Raw genomic sequence first — 16586 nt, 5'->3', positions numbered from 1 at the left:
ACAACTCTTAATTCTCCATCACCTCTCTCGACCCCTCTACTGTCTGTCTGCTGTCAGAATGCTTGTCTGACATCCAGTCTTGCATTAGCCACAACTTCTAAGCAGCTAAACATCAGGAAGACTCAAACCATTGTCTTCAGTCCCCGCCATAAACTCCATACCCTCGATACTGAGTCCATCTCCTCCCCGGCCAGACTCTCCGCAGCCTTGAGTGTCCTTTTTGACCCCGAGCTGAACATATGAAGCAAAACTGACAGAAAAATGCCAGCTGGTACATTGAGTCTGTCTCATTCAGTCATAATCAAACTAAGTAACATGACCCTCAATGCTCCCTATCCACCAGCTAGCCTGGAGAGGCAAAAAAAAGACACACAAAATTGTAGGCCAATTCAGGAAATAAAACACAATTCTGGAAAATACATCTCCAACCCCTGAAGGTGATCAAAGTTAACCTCCATATCCTCTCCATCATAAAGATCACTTACTTTCACATTACTGTAACATTACCTGCTATCTCAGATCATCTGCCACTGAGACCCTCTTTCATGTCTGTCACGTGCAGACTCAGTTACTCCTGTGCTGTCCTGGCTGGTCTCCTATCCTCCACCCTTCATAAATTTAAGCTTATCCAAAGCTACACTGCCAGTATCCAATCCCGCACAAGTCCCACTTGCCCCTTCTCACTGCCCTACGTTGGCTTCTGGTACCCCAATGCCTCAAATTCAATTATCTTCATTCTCTTCAAATTGCTCCATGAAATTGCCCCTGCCTATCTCTGTGACATTCTCTGGTCCTACAGCCCCAAACTCTCTGTTCCTCTGACTCTGGCCTCCTGTGCATCCCCTCTCCCTTTACCCCACCATGGGAAGCTGTGCCTTCACCCACCTTGGTCCCACTCTCTGGAATTTCTTCCCTAAACCCCTCTGCCTCTTCACTTCCCTCTCCCTCTTAAAACCCTCCAGACTTTTGGCGACTCCTCATACCTCTCCTTCTTTAGCTCGGTGTCCATTTTACTTCGGCCTCTGTGAAGCGGCTTGGTCTGTTTTACTACATTAAAGGTGCTATATAAATGTAACTTATTGTTGTCTACTGTTAATTCAAAGTTACTTTTGCTAAATTTTGTTCAAGTGAAGCAATTGAAATAAACCAGCGCTGGAGATGTTTTTGCAGGATTATTCGAATTAAGCAACTTTGTGTAGAAAACTTAGTCAATAGGCTAGTTATGTTAAACAATGTGCAGTGATGCAAAATGTTTTCTGCCATTGAACAAGAAGAAATGAGAAATCAAATTTTTCTTTTTTTGTATTTAATTATAAAACATGTAACAGACATAACGTTGGTTCAAAGCAATTCATGCTTTAGCGATATGTTTCAAGTTGTAAAAATACGTATTCTGTTCTACAAAACAATTAGGTAATACTGCTATATATATATATATATACATATAAAATAACTTGTGTCCAGCATTAAACTATACATAAATAAAAAACTTCAAATTAACATTTTCAAAGTGCATTATTTTCAAAACGCACTACAGTTTAGTATTCGTGTAAACACTGACCAATTTGAATCGGTCTACGATTAATTGGTTCAGCAATGCAAATCACAGCACAAATGTCCTCATTCAGTCTGGCTGAATAGATTATTTGTGAAGGCTTTAGGCAAATCTTACTGAGTTAAAGTGTGCCACCACATGCTGTATATTATCTGATTTTACAGTGTCTTGGACAAATAATGGGCATTGAAAGAGACATTCAGTAGATTAATTTTTAAAATAGTATTGGTTTGAATTGACTATTCTGACCTCACCTGTTTGCCTAAGACGTGAAATTGTGAAACAAATAACATAATTATTGTCTTGTCGCTTATAACTTGATACAAAGGTGTGAGAAATATATTTAGTATCATTGTATCTTGTACCACTTAATGGCAATCTATAAATAAAATAGTTACTTCACTGCATTAGTTTTTGTTTCATACATTACAGCCTGAAAATTGAATACCAGCAATTGGCAATAGATTTAACTCTAGATTTAAAAGATTTTAGACAGAAAAAGAGAGCAGTTTGTGCCTCTTAACTCTGAAATAGTTATTGAATATTAATAATCTTGAGCATTTTTGAAGTGGCTGTCCCTACATATTAAGTTGCAAAGGGAGGCTCAGGACTCAAAGGTTAATTTCCTTTTTTTTAATCTTCTCTGATGACATCAGAGTTCAGTGATGTCTCGTTCTTCTCCTTTTAGGTCTAATTTTTTTTTCTAATTTTCAGCCGCTCTCTTTCTTGGTGTTAGAATACATTCCTTCTTCCTCGTGATATCATGGCCAATTCTGGAAAAACAAATGGTGCACATGTTTCAGATGATGCATCTCGAGGACAGAGTTGAGAGTTTAACATGACTTATCTAATCCCAATTGTTTTCATCCTTTAAATCCCGGATGTTAACTATTAGTGATTTTCAGACCTTTTCAGAACTATTAAACCACTACTTTATGTAGAATTGTACATATTTTGAAATGAAAGAACAATAAGAAAAGGGGAACTTTTGTGAAAGCTGCCTGTCAGTAAACTTCCAGCTCAGAGAATTTGCAGCAAAATGTGACTATAAATTTTAAAGTGAGTGCCACTTCTGGTCAAGGTAATAATACGGTCTACTCCTGACAATTCAATTTTTAATAAACGATTTTGAATTATCAATAATCTGAATTAAGCAATGTAAATAACACAGCAAAATAGGCAGAAATAGTGCTACGAAATTTAAACTTAGCAACACTGCATTGAGTAGATTTTTAAAAATGAGTGAAAAGCATTGATGTGTTTTTCTTCCGTATTTTCAAAAAAAAGAGGGTAGAAATCAGTCATGGACAGTAGTGCAAAACGTGTGGTATCAGATCGGCCGCCTGTTATACTCCCCGCCCGATATTTCATTCCACTGACTGTTTTGCACGACCCCAGTGTGTTTCTTTAAGACCTTTTCAGACACAGAAGTGAACTAATTCTCTTATATATTGGATTCTTCGGGCTGGTTTGTACAAGTAATTGTTTACTTTACCGCAAGCAACTATTAGACAAAGAAGTGGCCAAAATTTCAATTTTAGACACAAAAAAAATTCAATCGTGCAAACAAATGGAGCGGGATATTTCCTTTATCAGTGGAGCCTTTAGGAAGTGCTTTGATCAACAAAATCACTAGTCGGCACTCAGTTTAATGATGTTTTTTAGACAGTAGGATTACTAGAGGGCAGGTATTTAATCAGAAGCAGTTTATTTATTTTGTACCGAGTTCAAGCATCAAGTTGTGCTGTGTGAATACTGGCCAAATCCACACACCACTTTTTAATTTTTATACATAAAAATGCCACCAAAACAAATATAAATTTACTTTTTTGAGGACATAACACTGCTCCCTAAAGGGTCTACATGTTAAAGCCTGTCCTGTTGGCTGTATGTTACATGAACCTACACATTTTGTAGCTAATTTATTCTCTGTTTTGCAAGTGCTGTTGATTGTGAAACTGTGTTAGTTCTGCTGCTGGTGCACTGTAACATGACACTGTAACAGAGGAAAACCTTATGGAAAACATAACTGTTTACTTCCATAATAATGTTATGGCAAAATCTGGAGCTGGAGAAAAATTTCATGCAAAGCAAAGGACAATCTCATCCAGATTGATCATTCGGGTATGGAATAGAGTATTAGCTCAGTGTTTGTGAAAAAAATTATCGTCAGTTTTTGCACTAGAGTGTATTTTGTATGTGCTCCTAACTATGATTAGACAATCTGTTATACAACTATCCAATGTTGCATCATTAATATTGATCTAAGCTTCTCTTTTCCTATTTAGTGAACCTGTAAGTCTATTCCCTCCCCTCCCCCATAAATGTCAATTATACAATATTTGAATTAAGTAATGTAAGTACGGTAATAACAAACCAGGAATTTAATGCCAAAACAATTGAGCTTTCCAATTTTTTGAATTAAGAGGATAGAGTAATTCACTTTCTCTGCTGTAGAAAACCAGTAATTTTGAACTCACCTGTCCCAACATGCGACCAGTGCTCTGCCTTGTTTAGTTTCGGGGTTAAGGCACACTTCCATTTTTGAATTTTGGTAATTTATTACAAGTCTGAAAGAAGACAAAAAATTGAAAAGTTAGTGACATCTTCCACTTTATGCATATTATCAGTACGTGACTGTTGTTGAGATCATTGGACTTTAGACCCATTCAAATGTCCAGATAATTGGTTTTCAATTAAATATCTGTTTCAGCCCTAAAATCATGAGTAAGGATCACTAAGCAATTATTCATCATTGTCAAAATTCTCATGAACTTATATTGCCTTTCTCCACATTTGCTTCCTTCCCCTTTTTTATATTCTCGTATAGATAAATGATCAAATTATTGAGTGATCTTAAGCTGTATTTCCCGCAGCAGTTTTTTTTTGATGCAGCAGTTCTCCAGCTCATCTCCAGATATTTAACTTTTGCAGCAGTTTCCTCTAATCTGTGAGACACTGCGCTCTTTGAAGTTTGCATCCTGAAATTAAGAAATAAGCTAAGCTTTGACCGAAGGTCGTTTTTCCGACTGCTGTTGCAATATAGCCGTTCTAGATCATTCTAGGTATAGGTCAATTGCTGGCAACAAATGCCAAACTCTGTGGATCAGAGTGAGCCAGCCTTTGCAGCTAGCTCTCTCTGTAACTTGGCAGGAGGCAACCTTATTGCATTTCCGTATTAATTGCATTTTGAGCTCCCTTTTTTTGTTTGTGAAAGTGTTGGAGGGAAATCATCTAAAACTTCAGAAAAAAAAATTCAGTGACCCATGTTATACTGAAACTTTCAATTTTTAAAAAATTTGATGGATTTCATTTTCTCAGATTCTTTTAACTAACATTTTAATTGCCAATCAAATGTGGTTATTTCCCCACTTCACAATAAGCACAGCAACTACTGAACTCTTATTTACACACTTCCTATTATTCACACACTTCATAAAGATTAGAAGCCCCCCTATCTACTCTCTCCCCCTCTCCTCATCCCTTAGCAGCAAGAACTCTTCACAGTTTTCATTTTTACTGCTGTACTTACATGATTTGAGTAGTTCTGCAGTGCGCTTCTTTTGGAATGATTAGATAGTCCTCCACAATCCTGAAACGCACGTGGTTAATGGAATTAATGCAGAGGCATCTAAGTGGATTGGAGGCGCTGTCTGCAAAAGACAGTTTACATGTGAATTTATTATCACTGAAGGAAATAACAGAACACTATTCATCTGTTTCCACTTTTAAATGGACCAATAACTAACCAGAACTTCATTACTGACCTGCGGGGAAGTATGCACAGACGAGTGCTAGAGCCAAGAGAGTTGTTGCCTGGAATTTGCAGTTCATTTTGTTGCTGGTTTTGTAGGTGGGTTCTGTTCCCTCCTAAAACACAGAATGACAAATGTTTAAAAACTCTAAGAATTCAAGTGAATTTGTATTTACAAATACTGGATGAATGACTGTATCGCGAAACCTCTGGACTGTTTGAATTCCACTTATAGCAGTGTTTTCTAGGAAGTTATTTGGAGGATAATCAGCCACATGCAGCACTTGAGAAAAGTTTATTAACTGTAATAACCAAAAGTGTTTGTTTTCAAAAAGGCTTCATTCACTATTCAGTGGTACATGAGCATTTCAACCGTACAGTTAAAGGTTGCACTCAAAAATAGAATTAAAATGAACTTACTTGTAATAGTTTGTTGCTGACTGTCAGTTTGCTTTTTTAATCTGTTGCACGTGGTCTTTTCTTCCAAGCTTGTCTATAGCTACACTCCTTTGGAATGATTCAAAGCAGACAAGATCCTTTCACTGCTGGAACTTGCAGTTTGAGATCTGTGACTGTTGGTGCTTTTTGCTGCTTATTTATACTCTCAGCTCTCAGCACAGATGTGCAGATTGAGTCACATGCTTTCATTGAAAAACCACAATGACGAAATCGTGGAGATTCCGGCTGAAACTGAGCCAGCAAGAGAGCAGCAGATCCATAGCACTAGCTCATAAACAATTCACGCAGCTGCCTCAGGAATTTTTTTTAACAATCTGTTACTTTTTTCTCTCATCAATTTTCTATTCTGCCTCCTCTCTCCGGAAGGCATAGATTTCTTGCTGATCTACAGTTTGATGACACCCAGGTGCCCTTCAGGGCTATTTTTGAGTTGGGGCGATAGGATGGCATTTGCCCAATCCCACCTGGAGAAATGTTACTCATAAATACAGGAACAGGAGGAGGCCATTCAGCCCCTTGGGCTCCTTCACCATTCAGTTAGATCATGGATCATCTCAACTCCACTTTCCCGCCTTCGCTCCATATCCATTAATACCCCTACCTAACAAAAATCTATCACTCGGTTTTCAAATTTTCAATTGACCCCCAGCCTCAACAGCTTTGTGGTGGAGAGTTTTCCAGAATTTCCCTGCCCTTTGTGTGAAGAAGTGCTTCCTGATGTCATCCGTGAACGGCCCAATCAAACTAAAACATTTGCAATTAAATCATGATCTGGTTTCTTTCATCGATGATACAATAATATCCTGCGGTGCTGTCTGCTCTCTCTACTGGACTGATACTGTGTTTAGTATTCCAAAAGTACATTGGTTTTGCACCCTGCTTTGCTGCATCTGACTTCCTTTTGAAATATTAAATGATTTAATGCGCCTGATCTTAAGTGTTTCCTAAATCCTACAAGCCAGTAGATGGCTATAACCTCCTGTGGTCAGTTCATAGCCCCATACAGCAGTTTCTCCCCCCAACTTACTTTGATTTCAAACTTTAGTTGTAGCCTGATGTGGAGATGCCGGTGATGGACTGGGGTGGACAAAAAAGCCTCCGAAAGCTTGTGATTTTCAAATAAAACTGTTGGACTATAACCTGGTGTTGTAAGATTCCTTATAGTTGTAGCCTGGAAAGCAATTAAAGTTTTTTTTTTAAAGTAACCATTCAGTGAATGTGAATGGTGTGTGCTTCTTATGTGTGCATAGCGATATAAATTTTAAAATTAAAACTTTGTTATCTTAAAACTTCAGCCAAGGTGATTTGGAGGAAGGAACGGCTGCACTGTGAAGTGAAGCAGCTACAAGGAAAGGGAAGGGCTGGCAAGGTGACAACTGTATTTCTGTTTCTATGTACATACTCCAAATGGGTGGCTTTCAGTGGCGGCAGGTTCAAGGGCACCGGATTCAACAGTGGATCTTGCAGCCATGATGCATAGGGAATCTCAAGATAGTCACCTGACGAAGGAGAAAGCCTCCGAAAGCTTGTGATTTTCAAATAAAACTGTTGGACTATAACCTGGTGTTGTAAGATTCCTTACATTTGTCCACCCCAGTCCATCACCGGCATCTCCACATCAGACTTGTTAGTGAGAGAAGAGAGGTTGAATGCAGAACCTTATCACATGGGTACAATAATGATTGAGATAATCAATGAAACTTGCTAACATATGATTCTACAGCGTAATAGGGATGTCCAATAAGGGAATGTGGCCACGTTTCCCACGGTAAAAATTTGACTCTGGTTTTGGTGACGAGCGTTGACTTGGATCAAACTGTGTTGGAGCAAAGTCGAGGCGTGCACTGCCTTTGCCTCTCCCTGTCTGCCTGCCTGATTCCCAAAGCTCTGCCTCTCCCTATTCGCTTGATTACCCATGATCAGACTTATCATGTTCGTAGCTGTCGAAGTCCACCCTGCTTCAGTTCTAGCAACAACCTTTCCCTGATTGGTTCTGCCTCAATTCAAGTGGGCTCTTTGCTGGAACTTGTCCGTCACCAGTCCGGTTAAATCAGCCAGTTCAAATTTCCCAAGCAACAATCTATTTGGCCCTCTGTCTAAAGTTTAGCAATCTGAATTTTAAATTGTGGGTGGTGATAAAAAAATGTTTAAGATGACCTGTGAGAAAATTGCAAAATAAAACTGTGAACTCAACAAGGTGGCACATGGTTGGGGAGAAACCTCATGAAAAATCACAAGGGAAGAAAGTGATTTATCAAATGACATAATGGGAACTGTCAGGTTTTAGTGTGTGTTCAGCATCAAGGATGTGAGAAAATACTAAAATATAAAATATAATGGTATCTATAGATCATTAAATTTAAAACAAAAGTTTTTATAAATTCAATGGACACTAGTTTTTCCTAAAGATATATTCTCTGGATCTTGGCTAAAGGTTGGATAACAGGGTTTCTCAAAGTGATTCACCATGGCCATCGTGACTGAAAGTCCCTTTCCTTTCAGACAGTCTCTTCATCATCCAGGAGCACTGCAACACTGAATGTCTGGGTACAGCTCCCTGTTCTGCTTCTTGCACAGGGTCCCGCCATTGGTATCGTGAAGCCCTTTTGTATTTGGCAGCTGTTAACTTTTATAAACTCTAAAACACATGCTCTGTAGCAGTTCCACCAAGTGCTGAAGATGATGGCTTCAGTCCTCCCATTGTTTAACTGGAGGAAATTGTGGCTCATCAAAGACCGGATGTTGGACAAGCAGTCTGATAAACGCAGAGGCGGTGGAGGTGATGAGAGAGGTTTTGGAAAGGTAGAGCTGAATGTCATCAGAGTGCATGTGGAAGCTGACCCCATGTCTTCCAAGGGGCAGTATGTAAATGAGGAAGGGGGGGGGGCCCATGGATTTATCCTTGTGACTTTGCAGGGGGCGAGAAGAGAAGCCTTTGCTGGAGATGCTCGGCTACGATTGGATAGGTAAGAGTGCAACTAAGCGAGTTGGACAATGGAGGAAAGTCATTGTAGGAGGATGATGTGTCAGCCATGTTGGAGGTTGCAGAGCGTTTGAGAAGGGTTAATGCTCCACAGTCACAGAGGATGTCACTTGCGACTCTGGTTACGTCTGCAAGTATATAGATTGCTGATGACTTGCAATAGCTCATTGATTTTTTGAATCGGTTGGAAGTGCAGGATAAATGATTGAGATTTATTCCTGATTGTTTTAATAGGATAACATGCAATATACAAGGTCATCTCTCAGCAGCACCAAGGGGCAGTTGTTGCACTGTACCATTGTACTACGCCTCAATGGTAGGACATGGTTTTTAATGCAGCCACTTAATGTTCAGTAAAGCTTGGTAGTAGGCATGTGAAATTTATCACTGCACCTTTTTAAGGCAGAATTATATTAATGCAGAGGCACTGAAGGGGAAGCCTGTCACCTCCGAGCACTGCTCTCCCCTTTTCAGTGCACCAGTGAACCGCCGGTCCTTCATGGGAAACATGCACTTGCTTTCCACACCTTTGACCTTTACTCTCAGGACTCAAAAAAAAAGTGAGCAATTGGACGTGCAAAGTTTGTCCCCTTTAAATTATGTGCAGTTGGCTGTGGTAGTATCATATATCTGCCCCCCCAACTGCATTCTATGAATGTAAATGATTGTTTCGTGGCTGGTTACAGGCCACCATTGACTGACGATTGGAGCGAGTCCCCAGTCTCCACGCTTACCCTGGGAAGATTACGTAGAATCTACAGTGCAGAAACAGGTCATTCGGCCCAACTGGTCTATGCTGGCATTTATGCTTCACACGAGCCTCCTCCCGACCCTCTTCATCTAACCTTAAGATGTAAAAGATGGAGGATTTTTTTTTCCAATTTTGGGGTGGGGGGAGGGGGGAGGATTGGTGCTACATAAATTAATTGGAAAATGTGAGGTTATGCACTTTGGCAGGAAAAATCGGAGAGCAAGTTATTATCTTAATGGCGAGCAACTGGAAAGTACTGCAGTACAAAGGGATCTGGGGGTCCTAGTGCAAGAAAATCAAAAAGTTAGTATGCAGGTGCAGCAGGTGATCAAGAAGGCCAACGGAATGTTGGCTTTTATTGCTAGGGGGATAGAATATAAAAACAGGGAGGTATTGCTGCAGTTATATAAGGTATTGGTGAGACCGCACCTGGAATACTGCATACAGTTTTGGTGTCCATACTTAAGAAAAGGCATACTTGCTCTCGAGGCAGTACAAAGAAGGTTCACTCGGTTAATCCCGGGGATGAGGGGGTGGACATATGAGGAGAGGTTGAGTAGATTGGGACTCTACTCATTGGAGTTCAGAAGAATGAGAGGCGATCTTATTGAAACATATAAGATTGTGAAGGGGCTTGATCGGGTGGATGCGGTAAGGATGTTCCCAAGGATGGGTGAAACTAGAACTTGGGGGCATAATCTTAGAATAAGGGGCTGCTCTTTCAAAACTGAGATGAGGAGAAACTTCTTCACTCAGAGGGTAGTAGGTCTGTGGAATTTGCTGCCCCAGGAAGCTGTGGAAGCTACATCATTGAATAAATTTAAAACAGAAATAGACAGTTTCCTGGAAGTAAAGGGAGCGGGCAGGAAATTGGACATGAATTTAGATTTGAGGTTAGGATCAGATCAGCCATGATCTTATTGAATGGCGGAGCAGGCTCGAGGGACCGATTGGCCGACTCCTGCTCCTATTTCTTATGTTCTTATAAATTAAGTAAAATGAAATCATCCTGCAACACTCTATAGTTGTTGAAATGAGTTCTCTGCTTCGTGTCATAGCCTCTAGCTAACAAAGCAGTACTGTGTCTCCACACAGAATTGGCAGACCACAGAAAAGGGGGAAAGTTCATTGTAGAAAGACACGAGATGCAGATCACTGTTGCTCAACGAAAGGAAGAGCTCAGACAAACTAAGCTGGAGTGTCTTTGCTCAGTGTTGTTTCTGTGGCTAAGATGAGTGAAAGAGCTTATTGTGGGGGAAGAAAGTATTTCAGTCCTAATGTGATTACTTTACAAGATAGATGCTTTTTAGCGGACATTACGAGATGAAAAAATATCTGTTAAAGTGTTAAAGTTAAGACCAGTCCCGTCAAAAATGCAGGCTTATTTTCCTACCAAGCAAATTGGTTCATGGCAGAAAATGTAACTCGGAGGAAAGCAGCATGTCGTAATGAGACCAAAGTTAATATCTGGGTTAATTATATTTTAAAGAAAAAACAGATGAGTTAAAAAGTTGTATTTTGCAATTTCATATTCACAGCTACTTTTTACTAAAATTGGTGAAGCCGGGATTTTCAGCCCCATTGTTTAGTGAGTAAAGGTTGAGTGATATGAAGAAATTTCATGCAAATGTTTGAGAAATAGACTAAAATTATCAACCTTAGAAATCTTTAGCCAGTTTCTTTGCAGCTAAAAAATTAAAATTGAAAGGAACAGGAAGTAAACACTTTAAAACTTTTTTGCAGGGAACAGTACATAATGCGTTCATTTTAAAACTAAATTTAATTGAGCATCAGAAAGGTAAGGGAACTAACTGCTGCTTGTGAACTGACATCAGCACCTGTATTCCTGAAAGAGAAAAGTTTTAGTCCAGTAATGTATTTTTACCCCACAGCTTTTTATGTGCAGCCTGTAAAAACCTCTAAAAATCTGAATGTTTTTTGAATGTTGTGCTATGTTCCTTATCTGTTATTTCAGTACAGATGTTCATCGTTATGATTTAAAGCATTGCACCTGACAATCGCTGGTTTCTCTTCAGATTTTTATTAGAACTATATTTTGGTCAATTTTTTAAATTATATTTTTTCACACTCTGTCAGCTATGGATTATAATAGGGTAGAAATGAAAGAGCAATGCACTGGGCCTAAATCTAGTTGCAGTTTCTGTTTGTTTCAGTTAATAGGTTTACGAATTTCCTTCCTTCGGCTATTGTTCTGCATGGAGTGGATGGGTTTCTGGACTGAAGGGTTTTTGCTGCCTAATCTTGTTGTTTAAGTGGGTGCAAAACTTAAAACAGGTAAATTAAAAATGAATCTAAAATTGGCGAAAACCTGTACAGCTGACCGCTGTTTCTTTGCTCAGGCATTTCCTTCTCAATAGTCTGCAAGAGAACTGGGAACCTCAAGCATGAGGCATCGGTGGCATGCAAAAATTAATTCTTGAGGCTGGCTTAAAGGCAGCCAAAAAATAAAATGTGACACAGTAAGCTCACTGAAGACAATTCTACTTTTGTCTAATTGTGATTCACATTGTGGGCAACTCAGAATGAAAATCCCAATCTGTTAGTCACGATTGTATCACACATAAAAAAAAATCATGAGCAATTGAAAAGAGCGAACACTTACTAATGAGAAATGAACCACCAGAAATTAATAAACTGAGGCCAACTATGGTTTACCCAGCTGGGATAAGACCAGGATCTAACCCTAGCACCTTCCTGTCTCCACATGCCTTTGTGACTCACTGGGTAGTGCATTTATCATATGAAGTATTGGGAGTAGAATATTCCATTAAGACAAGGAAAACTAAGAAGCATGATGGTGATTGAAGGACAAATAATGACAACTTGCATTTCAATAGCACCTTCAGTCGTGGCTCAGTGGATAGCACCCTTGCCTCTGAGTCAGAAAGTCATGGGTTCAAGTCCCACTCCAGAGACTTGAGCATAAAAATCTAGGTTAAAGGTCCAGTGCGATGCTGCACTGTCGGAGGTGCCATTTTTTGAATGAGACGTTAAACCCAGGCCCCGTCTACTCTCTCAGGTGGATGTAAAAGATCCCATGGCACTATTTGGAAGAAGAGCAGGGGAGTTCTCCCCAGTATCCGGCCAATAATTATCCCTCAACCAACACCACTAAAACGGATTATTTGGTCAATATCACATTGCTGGTTGTGGGACCTTGCTGTGCACAAATTGGCTGCCACGTTTCCTATATTACAACAGTGACTACACTTCAAAAGTATTTCATTGGCTGTAAAGCGCTTTAGGATGCCCTGAGGTTGTGAAAGGGGCTATATAATGCAAGTTCTTTGTTGCTTTCTTTTTAATGTTGGACAATGTCCGAAGGCACTTCACGATGGCATGAGAAAAAACAGCGTTCGCGCCAAAGAAATAGAGATAGAGGGGTGACCAAAAATTTGTTCAAGGAGGTGAGTTTAAAGGAGGAGAGGGAAGTGGAGAGGCAGAAGGGTTTATGGAGGGAATTCCAGAGAGTGAGACTTAGGTGATGGGACCGCCCACCATTGATGGGGCAAAGGGAGAGGGAGATGAAGAAGAGGCTGGAGTCAAGAGAAATGGAGTGTTTGGTAGAGGGGGTGGGTGGTTTGCAAGGCTGGAGGAGGTTATAGAGGTAGAGAAGGGCAAAGTCATGAAGTGATTTAAACACAAGGATAAGAATTTTAATTTTGAGGCAAGGGTTGGGGGTGGGGGCGGGATGGAGAGCCAAAATAGGTCAGCGAGAAGGAGAGTGAAGCAGACTGTGGCATAGTTGGTGGGAGGCACATTGATGCCTCTAATATCCCACATGTTAGTGTAAGGGGGCTGTGTGGATTACCCAGGGAGCCCACCTAGTTCAGGATACTGTTGCACATTTCTTGGTGACAGACTACAGAACAATCTTAGCAGAAGCCTGAGAGCAGGTCTTGGCCCTTACTCTCAGCCAGGCAGGGTGTGTGCTACAAGAAAGGCAGGAGAGAAGAAGGATAAAATAAAATATGAAATGAGAAGGATATTCTGATTTAAAAAATGAAGCCGATGTCTTGCTGCGATTGTAGCGAGCTGCCTGGCCTTCTCCTTTTTCTTGGCACCTGGAGCCAAAGCCCTGGTGATACAACCGGAACCCACCGAGCTCTGGCACACCAGATGACCAAGGTACTACACAGTAACGGTGATACCACTGGTTAGTTTGAGTCCATCAGGTTTTGTACAACCCAGCCGGTTACAAAAGCTCAACCACATTCTACAACGTCTGCTGTTCCAGACAATTAATGTAATTAATGTCTTTGTGTTGTAACCGAAGAACAATTGCACTGAAAAGGTTTGCACTGTAAAACGGTTCTAATGGAGTCAGTATATTCCTTGGGACAGATTTTGCTGGAGCAGAACATCTCGTGACGTGCCGTTAGTTAGACTTTTTCCTGCACGTTTAGGTTTTTAAATTTTTTTGCCCACAAAGTTGGTGGAAGTGCGAGCTGATAATGGTGCAGCGAGGACAACAGGACAAACAGTGTATCTCCTTAATCATTGAGATTAGTGGATTGAGAAATAACTGGAGGAAGGACTGAGAAGGAGGATGAATTAGAGAGGGTCAATTCAATGTCAAATTAGGAACAGAAAGAGAAATAAAGAGAGGGAAAGAATGATTGGATTAAGAGAGAGAGAAAAAAGAGACACAAAGGAAAAGTAAGAAGAAAAAATTGTTAAATTTTTTAATTTCACATTTTTATATCTCCTAAAATAATTCACAACCTGAAGGAATGAGACACCACCCTTATAATTGTTTACTTTCTGGGCAAGAGGTTGATGGCAGTCGTTAACAATTATCACGTCGCTAAATGGATATTTATGCTGTTAATTACGAGACGTAACTTCCTGTGGCACGTTTAATGGGCAATTAATGTGCAAGTGCAGCAACTTCATGAAAATCACAGGGCGATTAAACACGAGATTCCGCTTTCCTGAAGCTCACAGCAGAGCGCCGCAAATTGGCCCGCAATTTGTGGCGATTCGCAATTCACGGGGTGTCTCTTCCTCGCCACAAGTTGCTGGCCGATTTGCACATTAATAATGGCGTGTGTCGTTCAGACACTTTTTTCAGCAAAATCTGGCCCCTTGTCATTCTCTCTCTTTAGACCACATTGAGATCCCATAATTGTGCTGTTTACAGCTGTACAACACTAATCTGTTAAATTCTTTGTAAACAAAATAGTTCTTTTTTGAGAATTTTGTGTAAATAAAACAGTAACAATTCCTCATGCCAAGAAACCAATCATTAGAATTAAATAAACTACACACATGGCTCGGGAAAATGCTGGAATCTATTATTAAGGAAGTAGTAACAGGGCACTTAGAAAATCATAATATGATTAGGCAGAGTCAACATGGAAGGGGAAATCGTGTTTGACAAACTTTTATTAGAGTTTTTTGAGGATGTAACTTGCAGGGTAGATAAAGGGGAACCAGTGGATGTAGTATATTTAGATTTTCAAAAGGCATTCGATAAGGTGCAACATAAAAGGTTGTTATGCAAGGTAAGGGCTCATGGGAGTGAGGGTAATATATTAGCACGGATAGAGGATTGGTTAACGGACAGAAAACAGAGATTAGGGATAAACGGGTCATTTTCAGTTGGCAGGCTTTAACTAGTTGAGTGCTGCAAGGATCAGTGTTTGGGCCTCAGCTATTTACAATCTATGTTAATGACTTAGATGAAGGGGCCAAGTGTTATGTATCCAAGTTTGCTGACGATACAAAGCTAGGTGGGAAAGTAAGGTGTGAGGAAGACACAGAGAATCTGCAAAGGTATATAGACAGGTTAAGCGAATGGGCAAGAAGGTGGCAATGGAGTATAATGTGGGGAAATGTGAGGTTATTCACTTTGGTAGGAAGAATAGAAAAAGAGAATATTTTTTAAATGGTGAGAAACTATTAAATGTTGGTGTTCTCAGAGATTTGGGTGTCCTCGTACAAGAAACACAGAAAATTAGCATGCAGGTACAGCAAGCAAATGGCATGTTGGCCTTTATTGCAAGGAGATTGGAGTACAAGAGTAAGAAAGTCTTACTACAATTGTACAGGGCTTTGGTGAGTCCTCACCTGGAGTACTGTGTCGAGTTTAGGTTTCCTTATCTAAGGAAGGATATACTTGCCTTAGAGGCGGTGCAACGAAGGTTCACTAGATTGATTTCTGGGATGAGAGGGTTGTTCTATGAGGAGAGATTGAGTAGAATGGGCCTACACTCTCTGGAGTTTAGAAGAATGAGAGTTGATCACATTGAAACATACAAGATTCTGAGGGGGCTTGACAGGGTAGATGCTGAGAGGCTGTTTTGCTTGGCTGGAGAGTCTAGAACGAGGGGGCATAGTCTCAGGATTAGGGGTCGGCCATTTAAGACTGAGATGAGGAAGAATTTCTTCACACACAGGTTTGCGAATCTTCAGAATTCTCTACCCCAGAGGGCTGTGGATGCTGAGCCGTTGAATATGTTCAAGGCTGAGATCGATAGATTTTTAAACTCTAGGGGAATCAAGGGTTCTGGGGACCGGGCAGGAAAATGAAGTTGAGGTCGAAGATCAGCCATGGCGGGGCAGGCTCGAGGGGCCGTATGGCCTACTCCTGCTCCTATTCCTTATGTTGTTATGGCTGTAGGCAGGACATTTTAGAATTGGCCACAAAAGTATGCACTGAATCCGAAATGCTGCCCCTGGTACCCTGGTGCACAGTTATTCTCCCAGAACATGTTTAATATTTACATTTAATTTTGTACACAGTTTTAAACATTCTTTTTCACTTTGTAATTGATAATTTATTAATTTTTAAGAAATTTTAGCAAAAATTAGTTGCATTCAGCTTTATATTCAACAGACCAATCCATTCTCTCAACAGCCACTTTTTACCCTTCTCAGAAACACTTCCTTCTTCCATTCTTCCCCCTCCCACCTTCCCTCCCACACCATCTGGCACTATCTTCAGGCAGGCAGGAATTCCTGATCCCACAAAACATGGTCTTGAGAATTCTCAGCCACGGTCGCATTCCATCCCACAGAACAGCAACAGAATCAAATCAGAGGCAGGATGAACTCATAT

General features: G+C 40.3%; 2 protein-coding genes across 5 annotated transcripts in view; one reads left to right on the top strand and one right to left on the bottom strand.

The window, feature by feature from the left end:
• The window catches only part of rassf4a (Ras association domain family member 4a), a 212149-nt gene that overhangs the window by 67984 nt on the left and 127579 nt on the right, over positions 1-16586 (top strand). The window lies entirely within an intron of this gene.
• LOC137304119 (C-X-C motif chemokine 3-like) lies at positions 1290-5878 on the bottom strand. The gene is made up of 5 exons (XM_067972598.1): positions 5730-5878; positions 5323-5425; positions 5088-5208; positions 4036-4125; positions 1290-2328 (listed from the first exon to the last, which is right to left on the bottom strand). Exons 2-5 carry the CDS (start codon positions 5387-5389, stop codon positions 2259-2261), a joined length of 348 nt encoding a protein of 115 aa, XP_067828699.1. The 5' UTR covers positions 5390-5425; positions 5730-5878; the 3' UTR covers positions 1290-2258.

This window comes from Heptranchias perlo, chromosome 36 (assembly GCF_035084215.1).
Source record: "Heptranchias perlo isolate sHepPer1 chromosome 36, sHepPer1.hap1, whole genome shotgun sequence".
In the NCBI taxonomy this organism is placed as follows: domain Eukaryota; kingdom Metazoa; phylum Chordata; class Chondrichthyes; order Hexanchiformes; family Hexanchidae; genus Heptranchias; species Heptranchias perlo.
The sequence above is the reverse complement of the archived record's forward strand: the minus strand, read 5'-3'. Positions and strand labels throughout refer to the sequence as shown.